The 20,000-nt window shown below is 38.4% G+C and overlaps 1 protein-coding gene across 1 annotated transcript in view; it reads right to left on the bottom strand.

Annotated features, from left to right (window-relative positions):
* Positions 1-20,000, bottom strand: part of LOC133569273 (suppressor of tumorigenicity 14 protein) — a 39,744-nt gene that overhangs the window by 17,247 nt on the left and 2,497 nt on the right. Inside the window, exons 5-6 of the mRNA XM_061921504.1 lie at positions 10,135-10,202; positions 8,056-8,249 (exon numbers count right to left, since the gene is read on the bottom strand). Of these exons, the coding sequence (XP_061777488.1) occupies positions 8,056-8,249; positions 10,135-10,202 (262 nt within the window). The remainder of the gene's footprint in view (positions 1-8,055; positions 8,250-10,134; positions 10,203-20,000) is intronic.

Genomic DNA, 20,000 nt, shown 5'->3' with positions numbered 1-20,000 from the left:
CCAACATTTTCTCAAAATTCTAAGAACATTACTGTCATGTTGAGTAAAAATAAAAATGTGTTTGCAAACCTTAAAAAAGCACTTGTTTCTGGTCAAACTCACTAAGATACATTAATACAGGCATTATTAGACATATTACATGTTTGGTTTAGGAGTTATGCTTGAATTTTTTTTTATTGCTTCAAACACATTTTCTCAGGATTCTAAGAACATTACTGTCATATTGAGTAAAAAAAACTATGTGTTTGCAAACCTTACAAAAGCACGTTTCGTGTAAAACCAGAGAGGTTGCATTAATTCAGGCATTATTAAACCATATAGCATGTTTGGTTTAGGAGTTATGCTTGAAAAAATGTTGTTTTGCTTCAAATGCATTTTCTCAGGATTCTAAGAACATTACTGTCATGTTGAGTAGAAAAAACTGTGTTTGTTTGCAAACCTTACAAAAGCATGTTTCGCGTAAAACTCACAAAGTTGCGTTAATACAGGCATTATTGGACATATTGCATGTGTGAAGCAATACAAAATAGTTTCAAGCATAACTCCTAAAACCAACATTTTATCAAAATTCTAAGAACATTACTGTCATGTAGAGTAAAAATAAAAATGTTGTGTTTGCAAACCTTACAAAAGCACTAGTTTCTGGTAAAACTCACTAAGATACATTAATACAGGCATTATTAGACATATTACATGTTTGGTTTAGGAGTTATGCTTGATTTTTTTTTTTTGCTTCAAACACATTTTCTCAGGATTCTAAGAACATTACTGTCATATTGTGTAAAAAAACTATCTTTGTGTTTGCAAACCTTACAAAAGCACGTTTCGCGTAAAACTCAAGATGTTGCATTAATTCAGGCATTATTAGACATATAGCATGTTTGGTTTAGGAGTTATGCTTGAAATAAATTGTTTTGCTTCAAATGCATTTTCTCAGGATTCTAAGAACATTACTGTCATGTTGAGTAAAAAAAACTATATTTTGTTTGTTTGCAAACCTTACAAAAGCACGTTTCGCGTAAAACTCACAAAGTTGCATTAATACAGGCATTATTAGACATATTGCATGTGTGAAGCAATACAAAATAGTTTCAACCATAACTCCTAAAACCAACATTTTCTCAGAATTCTAAGAACATTACTGTCATGTTGAGTAAAAAGAATATTTTTGTGTTTGCAAAGCTTACAAAAGCACTTGTTTCTGGTAAAACTCACTAAGATACATTAATACAGGCATTATTAGACATATTGCATGTTTGGTTTAGGAGTTATGCTTGAATTTTTTTTTATTGCTTCAAACACATTTTCTCAGGATTCTAAGAACATTACTGTCATATTGAGTATAAAAACTGTTTGTGTTTGCAAACCTTACAAAAGCATGTTTCGCGTAAAACTCAAGAGGTTGCATTAATTCAGGCATTATTAAACCATATAGCATGTTTGGTTTAGGAGTTATGCTTGAAAAAATGTTGTTTTGCTTCAAATGCATTTTCTCAGGATTCTAAGAACATTACTGTCATGTTGAGTAGAAAAAACTGTGTTTGTTTGCAAACCTTACAAAAGCATGTTTCGCGTAAAACTCACAAAGTTGCGTTAATACAGGCATTATTGGACATATTGCATGTGTGAAGCAATACAAAATAGTTTCAAGCATAACTCCTAAAACCAACATTTTATCAAATTCTAAGAACATTACTGTCATGTAGAGTAAAAATAAAAATGTTGTGTTTGCAAACCTTACAAAAGCACTAGTTTCTGGTAAAACTCACTAAGATACATTAATACAGGCATTATTAGACATATTACATGTTTGGTTTAGGAGTTATGCTTGATTTTTTTTTTTTGCTTCAAACACATTTTCTCAGGATTCTAAGAACATTACTGTCATATTGTGTAAAAAAACTATCTTTGTGTTTGCAAACCTTACAAAAGCACGTTTCGCGTAAAACTCAAGATGTTGCATTAATTCAGGCATTATTAGACATATAGCATGTTTGGTTTAGGAGTTATGCTTGAAATAAATTGTTTTGCTTCAAATGCATTTTCTCAGGATTCTAAGAACATTACTGTCATGTTGAGTAAAAAAAACTATATTTTGTTTGTTTGCAAACCTTACAAAAGCACGTTTCGCGTAAAACTCACAAAGTTGCATTAATACAGGCATTATTAGACATATTGCATGTGTGAAGCAATACAAAATAGTTTCAACCATAACTCCTAAAACCAACATTTTCTCAGAATTCTAAGAACATTACTGTCATGTTGAGTAAAAAGAATATTTTTGTGTTTGCAAACCTTACAAAAGCACTTGTTTCTGGTAAAACTCACTAAGATACATTAATACAGGCATTATTAGACATATTACATGTTTGGTTTAGGAGTTATGCTTGAATTTTTTTTTATTGCTTCAAACACATTTTCTCAGGATTCTAAGAACATTACTGTCATATTGAGTATAAAAACTGTTTGTGTTTGCAAACCTTACAAAAGCATGTTTCGCGTAAAACTCAAGAGGTTGCATTAATTCAGGCATTATTAGACATATAGCATGTTTGGTTTAGGAGTTATGCTTGAAAAAAATGTGTTTTGCTTCAAATGCATTTTCTCAGGATTCTAAGAACATTACTGTCATGTTGAGTAAAAAAAACTGTTTGTGTTTGTTTGCAAACCTTACAAAAGCACATTTCGCGTAAAACTCACAAAGTTGCATTAATACAGGCATTATTAGACATATTGCATGTGTGAAGCGATACAAAATAGTTTCAAGCATAACTCCTAAAACCAACATTTTCTCAGAATTCTAAGAACATTACTGTCATGTTGAGTAAAAAGAATATTTTTGTGTTTGCAAAGCTTACAAAAGCACTTGTTTCTGGTAAAACTCACTAAGATACATTAATACAGGCATTATTAGACATATTACATGTTTGGTTTAGGAGTTATGCCTGAATATTTTTTTATTGCTTCAAACACATTTTCTCAGGATTCTAAGAACATTACTGTCATATTGAGTATAAAAACTGTTTGTGTTTGCAAACCTTACAAAAGCATGTTTTGCGTAAAACTCAAGAGGTTGCATTAATTCAGGCATTATTAGACATATAGCATGTTTGGTTTAGGAGTTATACTTGAAAAAAATTGTTTTGCTTCAAATGCACTTTCTCAGGATTCTAAGAACATTACTGTCATGTTGAGTAGAAAAAACTATGTTTGTGTTTGTTTGCCAACCTTACAAAAGCATGTTTCGAGTAAAACTCACAAAGTTGCATTAATACAGGCATTATTAGACATATTGCATGTGTGAAGCAATACTAAATAGTTTCAAGCATAACTCCTAAAACCAACATTTTCTCAGAATTCTAAGAACATTACTGTCATGTTGAGTAAAAATAAAAATGTGTTTGCAAACCTTAAAAAAGCACTTGTTTCTGGTCAAACTCACAAAGATACATTAATACAGGCATTATTAGACATATTACATGTTTGGTTTAGGAGTTATGCCTGAATATTTTTTTATTGCTTCAAACACATTTTCTCAAGATTCTAAGAACATTACTGTCATATTGAGTAGAAAAACTATGTGTTTGCAAACCTTACAAAAGCTTCTTTTGCGTAAAATTCAAGAGGTTGCATTAATTCAGGCATTATTAGACATATAGCATGTTTGGTTTAGGAGTTATGCCTGAAAAAAAACGTGTTTTGCTTCAAATGCATTTTCTCAGGATTCTAAGAACATTACTGTCATGTTGAGTAAAAAAAACTATGTTTGTGTTTGTTTGCAAACCTTACAAAAGCACGTTTCGCGTAAAACTCACAAAGTTGCATTAATACAGGCATTATTAGACATATTGCATGTGTGAAGCAATACAAAATAGTTTCAAGCATAACTCCTAAAACCAAAATTTTTTTCAGAATTCTAAGAACATTACTGTCATATTGAGTAAAAATAAAAATGTTGTGTTTGCAAACCTTACAAAAGCACTTGTTTCTGGTAAAACTCACTAAGATACATTAATACAGGCATTATTAGACATATTGCATGTTTGGTTTAGGAGTTATGCTTGAAATAGTCATTTGTCGTTATTTATACTTTCTGAATAAATGATGTGATGATGTTCATCATAATAAAAGGCGGGATTGAGTCTGGCAGAGTTTTAACATGCTCTCATTAGTGTTAAGATAAAATGAAGGTCAAAATCTAAGTACAGGATGATAATGTAACTTACTAATTTCTCTCCCCTAATGTACATATGGAGCAACATTTTTGACAAAACTTATGAATTTGCACTCATTTCTTTAATCACACATGAAATTAGAAGGTAATACATATTATTTCAGCATATTCATGTGCGCCTGGAAAATGTGTCCCCAGTTATAAGTACAACAAAAAATGTACAGTTCAATAAAAGCATCGTTTTGGGTATAAACGTCAAATAGAAATGTCCGATATTATCGGCCGATAAATGCTTTAAATTGTAATATCGGAAATTATCTGTTTCAAAAAGTAAAATCTATGACTTTTTAAAACGCCGCTGTATGGAGTGGAACCTTAAACGCACTGCCTTTGCAATGCCAGCCCAATCACATAATATCTACAGCTTTTCACACACACAAATGAATGCAAAGCATACTTGGTCAACAGCCATACAGGTCACACTGAGGGTGGCCGTGTAAACAACTTTAACACTGTTCCAAATATACGCCACACTGTGAACCCACACCAAACAAGAATGACAAACACATTTCGGGAGAACATCCGCACCGTAACACAACAGAACAAATACACAGAACCCCTTCAGGGTTTCCCGCAGCGCTTTGTTGCTAAGGCGGCCGCATTAACAACAAAGAGCCGCCGCCTTATCTAAAGTCTTAACAAGCTGCTGCGCTTCGTACTGCCTCTGTCTCTGTCAGTACTCTCTGCGGCACCCAGCATTGTCCCACCCACATAACCATCTGATTGGCTGTTACCGCTCTGCGTGTATCCAATCAGCAGTGGGTATTCAGAGCGTTCTTTTTTTAATACTTTGCAAACTCATCTCGCGGGCAAGATAAAAGTTGTGTGCGGGCCTTATCCGGCCCACAGGCTGTATGTTTGACACCCCTGATTTACATCAACTATATGTAAACTACTGATACCGAAGTACATCTCAAACTACTTACAGAACGTAAATGACCGCCATAACCACAACACCAAGGGGAGCTCCACAAACCACGTTAAACCCAGATTCCGATCTAACAAAGGTCTTAACTCATTCTCCTATGCCACATCAATGTGGAATGCACTCCCAACAGGTGTAAAAGAAAGTGCATATCTATCCTCCTTCAAAACCGCACTGTCATGATCCGGGGTCCGGATCATGTTTTTGTTATGTTCCGTTAGTTTTAGACTTCATTAGTTCCTGTGTTTGTGCACCCTTGTTTGTTTTAGTTACCATAGCGACTTATGATTTTCACCTGCCTCTGGTGTTTGGGACGCGCACCTGTTTCCAATCAAGAGACTTTTATTTAAGCCTGTTTTGCCAGTCAGTTGGTCTGGAGTCATTGCTCCTCTCATGATTAATTCACGTTGCTCTGTCCATGCCATAGTTCATGCTGCTCGTTTTCATGCCAAGTAAGTTTTGTTTATTCATGCCACAGTTTAGTGAGTTTTGTTTCTTGTCCATAGTTCTGTCTACCGTATTTCCTTGAATTCCGGGTATATAGTATGCGCCTGCCTAGAATTACTGCCGGGTCAAACTCTTTTCGCAAAATAATTAGGGCATGCTTAGCATTACCGCCGGCTCAGGATTAACACCGGGTCAAACTCGATTCGCAAAATATTATTTTTATTACCGCATGTCTGGAATTTCCGCCGGGTCAAACTCGTCACGTCACGAGTGACACTTCACCTGTCATCATTTTCAAAATGGAGGAGGCTGATTTCAATAATTTGAAATCGCATAAAGGGAAGGAGATTAAGAGCTATTCAGTAGGATTTAAGGTCCAAGCTATTGAATATGCTAAAAAGAACAGTAAGCAGCTATGTTTTATTAATATACCGTAGCTGCGTGTGTCAAATATGAGTCATTAAATGACTCCCGCCTCCTGGTGGTAGAGGGCGCTAGTGATCCTTCTTGCGACTACTCGGCTGCAGAAGAAGTGACAACAAGCAACAACAGTGAGCAGCGATCGTTTATTTTTTCCTCTCGCTTGCACTTTTAACATGGAGGATTACATATCTAAAATGAAACAGTTTTCTAAACTGGACTTTCAATCGAAGCAGGTTGTAATAAAGGAACATCTCCATCAAGACAGAGAGACTTTTAAAACTGAAGAAAGATAAGGAAGACTTCTATAAACAAGTTATCGATGCTTTTGATCAGAAGAAGCTGCGCATGGACTTCATTTACAAGTAAAAGTAAGACCATAATAATGTTTTTTTATTAAATGTGCTTTTCATGATGGTATCCTTACATCACACTCAAATTTATAAGCGCAGGCATAAATTTACCGCATGCCTTTGGTAAACGCCGGAGTGAGAAGAGGTTTTAAATTAATTAGCGCCCCGGCGGAAATGCAAGGGAATACGGTAAGTTGTGTTTTTGCCTCGTGCGCTTTTTTGTTTGTTCCTATTTTGATAGTGATTAATTAAAACAGTTCCTACCTTCACCCCTGGTCCAGAGTAGTCCGTTTGCATCCCGGGAGAACAAACCTCGCAGCAAGCTGCGAAAACCCCCTACGTCATGACACTCTAAAAGAACACCTCCAGGCAACTACAACCCTCGACTAACACCCTCCCCCCTCCCCGGATTGTAAATAATGTAAAACAATTCAATGTATATACTCTGATGATTAACTTGTGTGATGACTGTATTATCAATCAATCAATGAATGTTCACTTACATAACCCTAAATCACTAGTGTCTCAAAGGGCTGCACAAACCACTACGACATCCTCGGTAGGCCCACATAAGGGCAAGGAAAACTCACACCCAGTGGGACGTCGGTGACAATGATGACTATGAGAACCTTGGAGAGGACGAAAGCAATGGATGTCGAGCGGGTCTAACATGATACTGTGAAAGTTCAATCCATAATGGATCCAACACAGTCGCGAGAGTCCAGTCCAAAGCGGATCCAACACAGCAGCGAGAGTCCCGTTCACAGCGGAGCCAGCAGGAAACCATCCCAAGCGGAGGCGGATCAGCAGCGCAGAGATGTCCCCAGCCGATACACAGGCAAGCAGTACATGGCCACCGGATCGGACCGGACCCCCTCCACAAAGGAGAGTGGGACATAGAAGAAAAAGAAAAGAAACGGCAGATCAACTGGTCTAAAAAGGGAGTCTATTTAAAGGCTAGAGTATACAAATGAGTTTTAAGGTGAGACTTAAATGCTTCTACTGAGGTGGCATCTCAAACTGTTACCGGGAGGGCATTCCAGAGTACTGGAGCCCGAAATGAAAAAGCTCTATAGCCCGCAGACTTTTTTGGGCTCTAGGAATCACTAATAAGCCGGAGTCTTTTGAAAGCAGATTTCTCGTACAATACAATCGGCAAGATAGGCTGGAGCTAGACCGTGTAGTATTTTATACGTAAGTAGTAAAACCTTAAAGTCACATCTTAAGTGCACAGGAAGCCAGTGCAGGTGAGCCAGTACAGGCGTAATGTGATCAAACTTTCTTGTTCTTGTCAAAAGTCTAGCAGCCGCATTTTGTACCAACTGTAATCTTTTAATGCTAGACATGGGGAGACCCGAAAATAATACGTTACAGCGATAGTATATATTTGTACCATGAATTGATTAACGTGGACCCCGACTTAAACAAGTTGAAAAACTTATTCAGGTGTTACCATTTAGTGGTCAATTGCACGGAATATGTACTGTACTGTGCAATCTACTAATGAAAGTCTCAATCAATCAATCGAGTGGCAGGACAGAACAGATAGGAAAAAAAAAAAAAAAAATGTTAGTTTTTTTTCAAACAGATTAAGAATCGTGGAAAAACAGAAATAGCTTTTCAATCAAAAATGTGACAACGCCAGTAATGACATATATTTTTTTGGAGTAGCCTACCCAATAGTTGCAGCGTGAGGTCATCTTTCTCCAAGTAGTACCGCTGCTCGTGTCGGCCGTCCCACAGCACCTTGGTGCTGCCGGGAAGTCGGCGCTGAAGCCTCTCCGGGCTGGACCTCCTGATCGCCGTGGCAACGTGACGCGGTGCGTAGAATTGGCTCCAGTAGAAGACGTTGAGGCCCAATGCTCCTTCACTGCCGCACACGGCGACAATAAATCGCTTGTCACTCGATGACAGCACGTTAAGTGTACCAAAGTACACACTAGGACAGACCTTGGGCAAATTAAGGCCCGTTGAGCTTTTCAATCTGGCCCGCCGGACATTCCCAAATATTTGTTTTAGATGTTTAGGATGGAAAGTGTAGCTGCCATTATTATGTGCACTCATGTGTTTTAATGACCGGAAGTCTTCAACTATACTAAGTCTTTCAATGCTTGGAATCTGCACATATACTAGTTACTATGGTCATCTAATGACAAACCCCGTTTCCATATGAGTTGGGAAATTGTGTTAGATGTAAATATAAACAGAATACAATGATTTGCAAATCCTTTTCAACCCATATTCAGTTAAATATGCTACAAAGACAACATATTTGATGTTCAAACTGATAAACTTTTTTTTTGTGCAAATAATCATTAACTTATTTGTTCCCAGCAACACGTGACAAAGAAGTTGGGAAAGATGGCAATAAATACTGATAAAGTTGAGGAATGCTCATCAAACACTTATTTGGAACATCCCACAGGTGTGCAGGCTAATTGGGAACAGGTGGGTGCCATGATTGGGTATAAAAAATAGCTTTCCAAAAAATGCTCAGTCTTTCACAAGACAGGATGGGGCGAGGTACACCCCTTTGTCCACAACTGCGTGAGTTAATAGTCAAACAGTTTAAGAACAACGTTTCTCAAAGTGCAATTGCAAGAAATTTAGGGATTTCAACATCTACGGTCCATAATATCATCAAAAGGTTCAGAGAATCTGGAGGAATCACTCCACGTAAGCGGCATGGCCCGAAACTAACATTGAATGACCGTGACCTTTGATCCCTCATGGCACCCTATCAAAAACCGACATCAATCTCTAAAGGATATCACCACATGGGCTCAGGAACACTTCAGAAAACCACTGTCACTAAATACAGTTGGTCGCTACATCTGTAAGTGCAAGTTAAAGCTCTACTATGCAGAGCGAAAGTCATTTATCAACAACATCCAGAAACGCCGCCGGCTTCTCTGGGCCCGAGATCATCTTAGATGGACTGATGCAAAGTGGAAAAGTGTTGTGTGGTCTGTGGTCCACATTTCAAATTGTTTTTGGAAATATTCGACATTGTGTCATCCGGACCAAAGGGGAAGCGAACCATCCAGACTGTTATCGACGCAAATTTCAAAAACCAGCATCTGTGATGGTATGGGGGTGCAACTTAGACATCTGTGAACGCACCATTAATGCTGGAAGATGCTGCCATCTAAGCGCCGTCTTTTTCATGGACGCCCCTGCTTATTTCAGCAAGTTAATTATTATTTGCAAAAAAAAAAACAAGTTTATCAGTTTGAACATCAAATATGTTGTCTTTGTAGTGCATTCAATTGAATATGGGTTGAAAAGGATTTGCAAATCATTGTATTCCGTTTATATTTACATCTAACGCAATTTCCCAACTCATATGGAAACAGGGTTTGTAGTTACTATGGTCATCTAATTATTTGCCATGGTCACTATGAGATATCTCAGATTGTAGGTGGGGGTTTTTTTCACTATGTTTGTCGCATTTTGGTTGATTGTAAATTATGCTGTCAATATTCAGTCTTTTATCATTCATAGTTAATATTGTAAATCCCACATTCTTTATTTTCATGTACATTCTGGGTGTCTCATTCAGTAAAAAAATTTCAAATTCCATTCCGTTTTTTAAGGGGGTCCGTCATCACGTTTTTTAACTTCCAATCATTATTGTGAGATTTCGGATTAGTGTTCCTAAAAAAATACACACTTTTTTATCTAAATCCGGCTCCCAGGGTAAAATAATTGCCCAGGCCTGCACTAGGAAGTACTCATACACCGGATTAGCGTACCTGAAGGCGGTAATCCCTGAGCGCAGGTAGTAGGAGCTCCACGGAGAGGACTTGTAGACCTCGGCCAACTGTCGGGAGGACAAAATAACAGAGTAAAATGTGGCTGGTACTCAACTGCAGAGAGTACCATGTGTCTATGGGGACTAAGCTTTACAGATGCCAGCTGCAAGACAACAGCGTGATTAATGAGGAACGACAAAAACGTCGATGTTGGTCTTTTGATTGACAGCCACAGAGTACAGTGTATTGCATCATACATATTATTGCACAGGTGTCAAACTGAAGGCCCGAGAGCCACATTTTTTTATTTGGCCCGCAAAAGTCTGGAAATATTACAGTCGACACAATAATTTGACTTCTTACTAAATGTGTCTGTTCTTTGCATTTTTACCCATAAAATAAACTGACGGCTGTCAAAAATAACAAGTTAAGTGAGGAAACATGCTAGCAGCGACCGGGCTAGGACAACATGTAAAAGCCAGAGCTGGAAGACCCTCCTGCCTCGTTAAGATCTCCCGTTTGGGAACACTTTGACTGCGCGATACAACAATGGAGGACGGAGGTTTGCCGACATTGTTCAGCAGCTGCTTCTGACAACACGTCAAATATGTGTTGCACCTTTCCTAGTTCCAGCTCCCAGACCGTAGTCGAGGAGCGCAGGGGAGACATTCCTCCAGCGCTGATGTATTTTCGGGGGCAACACCCTTCACTCTACCCGGCAGTGGGTCTCCACAGCTCCGGAATCCAGGGTAAATGAAGAGTCCGGCGATTAGTTGTAAATGGTGGCTTTATTGAGGTCTTGCACACAGCCAATCCAACAAAACACTAGCCACTCCCCGCACTCACGCTACCGCTCCCTCACCTCGCTCGCCCACACACTCACCTCACATGCTACTCTCATAACACATGCTAACCCATTTTAAGCGTCACCACCGCATTCAAGCAGCCTCTCCTCGGCGAGTCAGGCAGGGCTAAAGCAATAACAAATGTTTTTATAGCAGGAGATTTAAGTCCGTATTGCATTAAAAACTAGATTTTGACCCACTTCTATGGTGGAAGAACAATGAGCCCATATATCCTCTTACTGCCAAGTTAGCCAGGCTGGGGGGGGAAGAAGAGTTTATCTGAGGCTGAGTTGACTTGAAACTGTTTAATGTTGCACTTTTTATATGTAGTAGAAAAGTTTTGTCATTTTATTTAATCCGAGCAACAACTTGAGGCAGTTTAATGTTGATTAACTTGATTAACTTAAACAAGTTGAAAATCTTATTGGGGTGTTACCATTTAGTGGTCAATTGTACGGAATTTGTACTGTACTGTGCAATCTACTAATAAAAGTCTCAATCAACCAATCAAAAAAAGCACTTCATATGTAGAAAGGTTTTATTAAGAAACCATTCTGAGCCTTATCTTATTTAGTTTTTATTTCATATATGTTGACCACATTAACCATGGCAATGGACTCTGTGTGTATATATGTATGTTATGCCATTGTTTACAAATTTGGTAAATAAATAACTAAAAAAATGTATATTTTGTTGTTTTCTTACTGTACCGAAAATGAACCGAACCGTGACCTCTAAACCGAGGTACGTACCGAACCCAAATTTTTGTGTATCGTTACACCCTTAGTCATCACATATAATACTGCATCAATCATGTACAGTACACACACCTCATTTCAAAGTGTTTTCCTTTTTTTCATGACCAGATTGTCACTGAAGGCATCACAAATATGACACCTGTGAGGTGAAAACCCTTTCCTTGAAGCTCATGGAGAGAATGCCAAGAGTGTGCAAAGCAGTAATCAGAGCAAAGGGTGGCTATTTTGAAGAAATCCATCCATTTTCTACCGCTTATTCCCTTTCGGGGTCGCTGGCGCCTATCTCAGCTACAATCGGGCGGAAGGCAGGGTACACCCTGGACAAGTCGCCACCTCATCGCAGGGCAAACACAGATAGACAGACAACATTCACACACTAGGGCCAATTTAGTGTTGCCAATCAACCTATCCCCAGGTGCATGTCTTTGGAAGTGGGAGGAAGCCGGAGTACCCGGAGGGAACCCACGCATTCACGGGGAGAACATGCAAACTCCACACAGAAAGATCCCGAGCCTGGATTTGAACCCAGGACTGTAGGAACTTCGTATTGTGAGGCAGACGCACTAACCCCTCTGCCACCGTTCTACTTTTCGAAGAAAGTAGAATATAAAACATATTTTCAGTTATTTCACCCTTTTTTGTTTAAGTACTTAACTCCACACGTGTTCATTCATAGTTTTGATGCCTTCAGTGACAATCTACAATGTAAATAGTCATGAAAATAAAGAAAACGCATTGAAATGAGATGGTGTGTCCAAACTTTTGGCCTCTACTGTATATAGTTGGATTTATCACACACTAATTGCATTTGTGTCAAAACGTTGGTCTTTCCTTAATAACCTGCTGTGAATCAGGATGAATCTGAGTTAAAAATGTTATCCTTTTGACAGCAGTTAAAAATATATCATTATTATCTAATAATGCAACAAATATTATATTGTCATATATTCCATTTATTTTGTACAATTAAACATTTAAATATCTGCTTGATGATTGCAAAGCCAGTTATCCATCAAATTGTACACTGTAATTTTTTTTTTTTAGATTTTACGGAGGTGTTTAGGGGACGTCCAACCGGTAGGAGGCCACGGGGAAGACCCAGGACACGTTGGGAAGACTATGTCTCCCGGCTGGCCTGGGAACGCCTCGGGATCCCCCGGGAAGAGCTAGACGAAGTGGCTGGGGAGAAGGAAGTCTGGGCTTCCCTGCTTATGCTGCTGCCCCCGCGACCCGACCTCGGATAAGCGGAAGAAGATGGATGGATGGATGGATGGATGGATGGGTAAAAAACCAGAGGCTCATTCGTCCAAATTTTTGCATTAAAAAATAAATACTGTGGTAATATATTTGTATTTACAGTAATACAGCCTGAAACAACGACTATAGATTTACCATAAAAAAACAGTTACATCCTGTATCATTTTACAGTAAATTCAGGCACCTGAAATGCCAGTTTTATAGTAAAACTACTTTTTTTAATATAGTGTACGAAACAAATATATGGAATCTAAATAAATGCAATAGTATCGTAAGGGGAATCCTGATACATCAATAGTCATATATAGAGATGTCCGATAATGTCAGACTGCCAATATTACCGGCCAAAAAATGCTTTAAAATTTGATATCGGAAATTATCGGTATTGGTTTCAAAAAGTAAAATGTATGACTTCTCAAAATGCCGCTGCTGTACGGAGTGGTACACGGACCTAGGGAGAAGTACAGAGCGCCAATAAACGTTAAAGGCACTTCCTTTGCGTGCCGGCCCAGTCACATAATAGCTACGGCTTTTCACACACACTAGTGAATGCAAGGCATACTTGGTCAACAGCCATACAGGTCACACTGAGGGTGGCCGTATAAAAAACTTTAACACTGTTACAAATATGCGCCACATTGTGAACCCACACCGAACAAGAATGACAAACACATTTCGGGAGAACATCCGCACCGTAACACAACAGAACAAATACCCAGAACCCTTTGCAGCACTAACTCTTCCGGGACACCTGCTCTTTAGGGCGTAAAATGTAATAAATACTGCAAATACGCTGAGCTATACAGATGCCGGCCGTGGAGGCATTGAGCAAGATGTGCATTACGCTAAAGACGTATTAGAGCACTGTACAACGTCACATTAAAAAAATTTGAAAAATATATATTTTTTAAATAGAATACATTCATAAAAATACAACAATCGAGAGTTTTATCTTATTTGATTTTTTTTTACTTCCATCCCAGTGAAATATACATGACCGCTCATTATGATTGGTTTTGGTGGCTCTAAAAAGCCATTAAACGACCACTTCATAACAAAATATACAATAACAAAAAAAGGGAATTATTCATAAAAATACGGAGGTTTATTTATTTGAATTTACTTTAACTTCCATCCCTGTGAAATATCATTACTGCTCATTATAATGACTTTTTAATGGATGGATGACCACATTAAAAATAATACAAAAAAATACATTCAGAAGAATAAATTTATAAAAATAGAGGTTTATTTTACAAAACCCAAAACCAGTGAATTTGGCAAAGTTGTGTAAATGGTAAATAAAAACAGAATACAACGATTTGCAAATCTTTTTCAACCTCTATTCAATTGAATAGACTGCAAAGACAATATATTTAACGTTCGAACTGGAAAAACGTTATTTTTTGCAAATATTAGCTCATATGGAACGTGATGCCTGCAAAATGCTTCCAAAAAGCTGGCACAAGTGGCAAAAAAGACTGAGAAAGTTGAGGAATGCTCATCAAACACTTATTTGGAACATCCCGCAGGTGAACAGGCCGATTGGGAACAGCTGGGTGCCATGATTGGGAATAAAAGCAGCTTCCATGAAATGCTCAGTCATTCACAGACAAGGACGGGGCGAGGGTCACCACTTTGTCAACAAATGCCTGAGCAAATTGTCGAACGGTTTAAGAACATTTCTCAACGAACTATTGCAAGGAATTTAGGGATTTCACTATCCAAGGTCTGTAATATCGTCAGTCAGTTTGTTTTGTTGTCCTTTTTGTTGCCATTTGCAATAGTATGACATTTTTAATGTCTCTGGACATCGTATTTGATGCCATTTAAGGCAATCATTTAATTTAATCACCCGTGGACACCCTCTAATTTGCTCATTCATTGAACAATATGTGGATTTTAGCATTTTGTTGGCTGCACACTGAGCGACAGCCTTAGCGGCTGATCCCAGGTACCTCATGTCACCTGTGCTTTTGTCCAAACTCTCCGGTACAGCTGACCTTTTGCTCCAGAAATCCAAATCCTCCCTCTCACATCTCTTTCCAAACCTCTCCTCTGCACAGACAATGTTGTCATTCAAGCCTTTCTGCTCGTCCTCACTGCAGCCTGCCTGAGCCTAGTCTGCCTACAAATGAAGGGCTTGTCCTCAACCCTGAAAAAGGGCCCGGACCCTGGGGGATCTTTGGACCCCCTTGGACACACACACACACACATATATATATACACACACACACACACACAAGCTCCCGTTTCAGCTTCACGTTTAACCCAGAAAACACACAAAGCAAATGACGACAGAGGACAAAAACGGATTAGGAAGGCAAAAAAAAATCGGGGCAGCGGTGTGTTCTTGAGCCAACTTAAGTAACGGTTTTAAGCCTGAGACTGCATGTGGACCCGCAGCTCGCTGAATACATACAAAGAGCTCTGGATTTGAATATTGCAACAACTAATTTTTAGAGGTGACGATTCCGTTCAGAAGCGATTCTCAATTCAAACCGATCTTTGCAATACAATATTTGGTATAAAAATTACAATAAAACCTTCTCAAAAGAGTGGACCGCTGACGTATATGTGCTGCAAGTGCTGCAAGTAAGCGTGGTTTATGCCCAAATAAAAGACTTAAAAATGTATCTTTAAAAAAATTATAATTTACTCATCAAATTTTGGGGAATTATTTTTTATTTCATGATTCAATTATTCATCCATCCATCCATCCATCTTCTTCCGCTTATCCGAGGTCGGGTCGCGGGGGCAACAGCCTAAGCAGGGAAACCCAGACTTCCCTTTCCTCAGCCACTTCGTAAATTATTCATAATTCCGAAAAAAAAATTTTTTAAACATTTTTAAAAATAGGTTTTTGAATTATTAAAAAAAAAAAAAACAACATTTAGAAAATAATGTTGTGTTTTTTTGGGGGGAAAACATTTTTTTCTACTCATAAAAAAAAATATTTGAAATCAAAATAATATTCAAAAATAATCAAATACATTTCTTGAATCAATTTTCAAAATGGCTTAACAAGTTTTTTTTTTAAATTTTCAAAAATCTATTGAAAATGTTATGAATTTTTGAAAATTAGGAATCATGAAAAAAATTATAGAAAATAATAGAACCATTTTTTTTAGATTTGTTTGAATTGCTTAAGGGTATAATAATCAAAAATAAAAAACATTTTTTAAATACATTTTCTAAATCACTTAAAAAAATAATTTCAAAACATTTTTAAAATATCGATAAGAAAAAATTTTGGGGGGGGGAAATAATTAATTATACTTATCAAGAAAATATATTTTTAAAGGATACATTTTAAAAATGTGTTTTTTAGACATTTTCCACGCTGACTTGCCAACACATACGTCAGCAGTCAAGAGGAGCTTTTGTAAACTGTTTTGAAAAGGTTTTAAATAGAGATGTCCTATAACATCAGACTGACGATATTATCGGCCGATAAATGCTTTAAAATGTAATATCGGGAATTATTGGTATCAATTTCAAATGTAAAATTTATGACTTTTTAAAAGCTGCTGTGTACACGGACGTAGGGAGAAGTACAGAGCGCCAATAAACCTTAAAGGCACTGCCTTTGCGTGCCGGCCCAGTCACATAATATCTACGGCTTTTCACACACGCAAGTGAATGCAAGGCATACTTGGTCAACAGTCATACAGGTCACACTGAGGGTGGCCGTATAAACCACTTTAACACTGTTACAAATACGCGCCACACTGTGAACCCACACCAAACAAGAATGACAAACACCGTAACACAACATAAACACAACAGAAGAAATACCCAGAACCCCTTACAGCAATAACTCTTCCGGGACGCTACAATATACAGGGAGAGCATGTCCCAGATTCCAAGCTGCTATTTTGAGGCATGTTAAAAAAATTAATGCACTTTGTGACTTGAATAATAAATATGGCAGTGCAATGTTGGAATTTTTTTCCATAACTTGAGCTGATTTATTTTGGAAAACCTTGTTACATTGTTTAATGCATCCAGCGGGCCATCACAACAAAATTAGGCATAATAATGTGTTAATTCCATGACTGTATATATCGGTATCGGTTGATATCGGAATCGGTAATTAAGAGTTGGACAATATCGGATACCGGCAAAAAAGACATTATCGGACATCTCTAATTAAAATATACTCAAGAATTACGAGAATTGCCGTGAATGGTCATAGTAGTTCTATACAGCATGCTCAAATATTTTCATGTACATGTGTGATTGTAAATAATGTCAATGAGATTAATCCATGATAAAAATACCTTCAAGAAAAAAGTAACTTTTTAATAAAAAAAAAAAAGTATTTTACCCCAAAAATGCGTTACTCTTTGAAAAACAACCAAAAAATGTTTCATCATTTTGAAAACCCAGAAATCGAGTTGAAATAATACAATTATAACCCCAAAAATTGCTCTTTATACCTTATTTCCTTGAATTGCCCCCAGGTATATACTACACGCCTGTCTTTAATTACTGCCGGGTCAAACTCCCTTCGCAAAATAATTAGCGCATGCTTAGTATTACCGCCGGGTCAAACTCGTGACGTCACGAGTGACACTTCCCCTGTCATAATTTTCAAAATGGAGGAGGCTGATTTCAATGCCGGTAATTTGAAATCGAATAAAAGGAAGAAGATTAAGAGATATTCAGTAGGATTTAAGGTCCAAGCTATTGAATATGCTAAAAAGAACAGTAAGCAGCTATGTTTTATTAATATACCGTAGCTGTGTGTGTCAAATATGAGTCATTAAATGACTCCCGCCTCCTGGTGGTAGAGGGCGCTAGTGATCCTTCTTGCAACTACCCGGCTGCAGAAGAAGTAACAACGAGTGACGTGATATGTGCTGGGAACGGATATGACGGGGGGGTGCACGACGGACCTTTTAGGATGTAACACCTATGCTGGCTATGTAAACAACCGGGCTGAAATAAAGCATGTTCCAGTCCTAAATACCCAGTGTATTATTTATACAATAACACTTCATGGTGGCAGCGGTGGGATAAAGAGATCACCCGCGGAGCAGAACGGGAAGGGGAGTTTGCCGAGGATAATTCTGTCGTCGCCCGCACGTGAGGAGCCGAGCTAACTGATAGCAGCGGTCTGATAGCAGTTTTCTAAACTGGACTTTAAAACCAAACAGGAGGTAATAAAGGAAGATCTCCATCGAGACTGACAGACTTTTAAAACTGAAGAAAGATATGGAAGACCTCTATTTAATAATACAACTTTAACATTTGACAACCAAATAATAAAACAAGGTGACTCGGTAAAGAATCTGGGTATTATCTTCGACCCAACTCTCTCCTTTGAGTCACACATTAAAAGCGTTACTAAAACGGCCTTCTTTCATCTCCGTAATATCGCTAAAATTCGCCCCATTTTGTCCACTAAAGACGCTGAGATCATTATCCATGTGTTTGTTACGTCTCGCCTCGATTACTGAAACGTATTATTTTCGGGTCTCCCTATGTCTAGCACTAAAAGATTACAGTTGGTACAAAATGCGGCTGCTAGACTTTTGACAAGAACAAGAACGTTTGATCACATTACGCCTGTACTGGCTCACCTGCACTGGCTTCCTGTGCACTTAAGATGTGACTTTAAGGTTTTACTACTTACGTATAAAATACTACACGGTCTAGCTCCATCTTATCTTGCCGATTGTATTGTACCATATGTCCCGGCAAGAAATCTGCGTTCAAAGGACTCCGGCTTATTAGTGATTCCCAAAGCCCAAAAAAAGTCTGCGGGCTATAGAGCGTTTTCCGTTCGGGCTCCAGTACTCTGGAATGCCCTCCCGGTAACAGTTCGAGATGCTACCTCAGTAGAAGCATTTAAGTCTCACCTTAAAACTCATTTGTATACTCTAGCCTTTAAATACACCTCCTTTTTAGACCAGTTGATCTGCCGCTTCTTTTCTTTTTCTCCTATGTCCCTCCCTGCCTTGTGGAGGGGGTCTGGTCCGATGACCATGGATGAAGTACTGGCTCTCCAGAGTAGAGACCCAGGATGGACCGCTCGTCGGGACCCAGGATGGACCGCTCGCCTGTGTATCGGTTGGGGACATCTCTACGCTGCTGATCCGCCTCTGCTTGGGATGGTTTCCTGTGGACGGGACTCTCGTTGCTGTCTTGAATCCGCTTTGAATCTGAAATCTCGCGGCTGTGTTGGAGCCACTATGGATTGAACTTTCACAGTATCATGTTGGACCCGCTCGACATCCATTGAATTCGGTCCCCTAGAGGGGGGGGGGGGTTGCCCACATTTGAGGTCCTCTCCAAGGTTTCTCATAGTCAGCATTGTCACTGGCGTCCCACTGGATGTGAATTCTCCCTGCCCACTGGGTGTGAGTTTTCCTTGCCCTTATGTGGGTTCCTCTGAGGATGTCGTAGTCGTAATGGTTTGTGCAGTCCTTTGAGACATTTGTGATTTGGGGCTATATAAATAAACATTGATTGATTGATTGACTTCTATAAACAAGTTATCGATGCTTTTGATCAGAAGGAACTGGCATGGACTTCATTTATAAGTAAAGGTGAGACCGTAATACGTTTTTTTTATTAAATGTGCTTTTTATGATGGTATCCTTGCATCACACTCAAATTTTTACGGCATGCCTTTGGTAAGCGCCGGAGTGAGAAGAGGTTTTAAATTGATTAGTGCGCCTGCGGTAATTCAAGGAAATACGGTAAATAAAACTCCCAAATTAACTCATAAATTGGGTTACCAAAACACCATTTTTAGTATGCACAAAATCAGAATCTGTAGTTGATACTGGTATCTATATGAATTTTAAAATTAAATTACAATTGTCATTTTGAGGGCAATGGATGTTTTTCAGAACCCCTTGGAAAAAGGTGTTTCTAATATTTTAGTGATTTAATTATAATATTGTGAGTTTTATTTTCTTAAAGGAATATCAAGCCTCACTCAACACATCGACCGGACCCAGAAAACACACAAAGCAAATGACGAGACAACGAA

The sequence above is a fragment of the Nerophis ophidion genome, linkage group LG15, assembly GCF_033978795.1.
Source record: "Nerophis ophidion isolate RoL-2023_Sa linkage group LG15, RoL_Noph_v1.0, whole genome shotgun sequence".
Classification (NCBI taxonomy): Eukaryota; Metazoa; Chordata; class Actinopteri; order Syngnathiformes; family Syngnathidae; genus Nerophis; species Nerophis ophidion.
The sequence above is the reverse complement of the archived record's forward strand: the minus strand, read 5'-3'. Positions and strand labels throughout refer to the sequence as shown.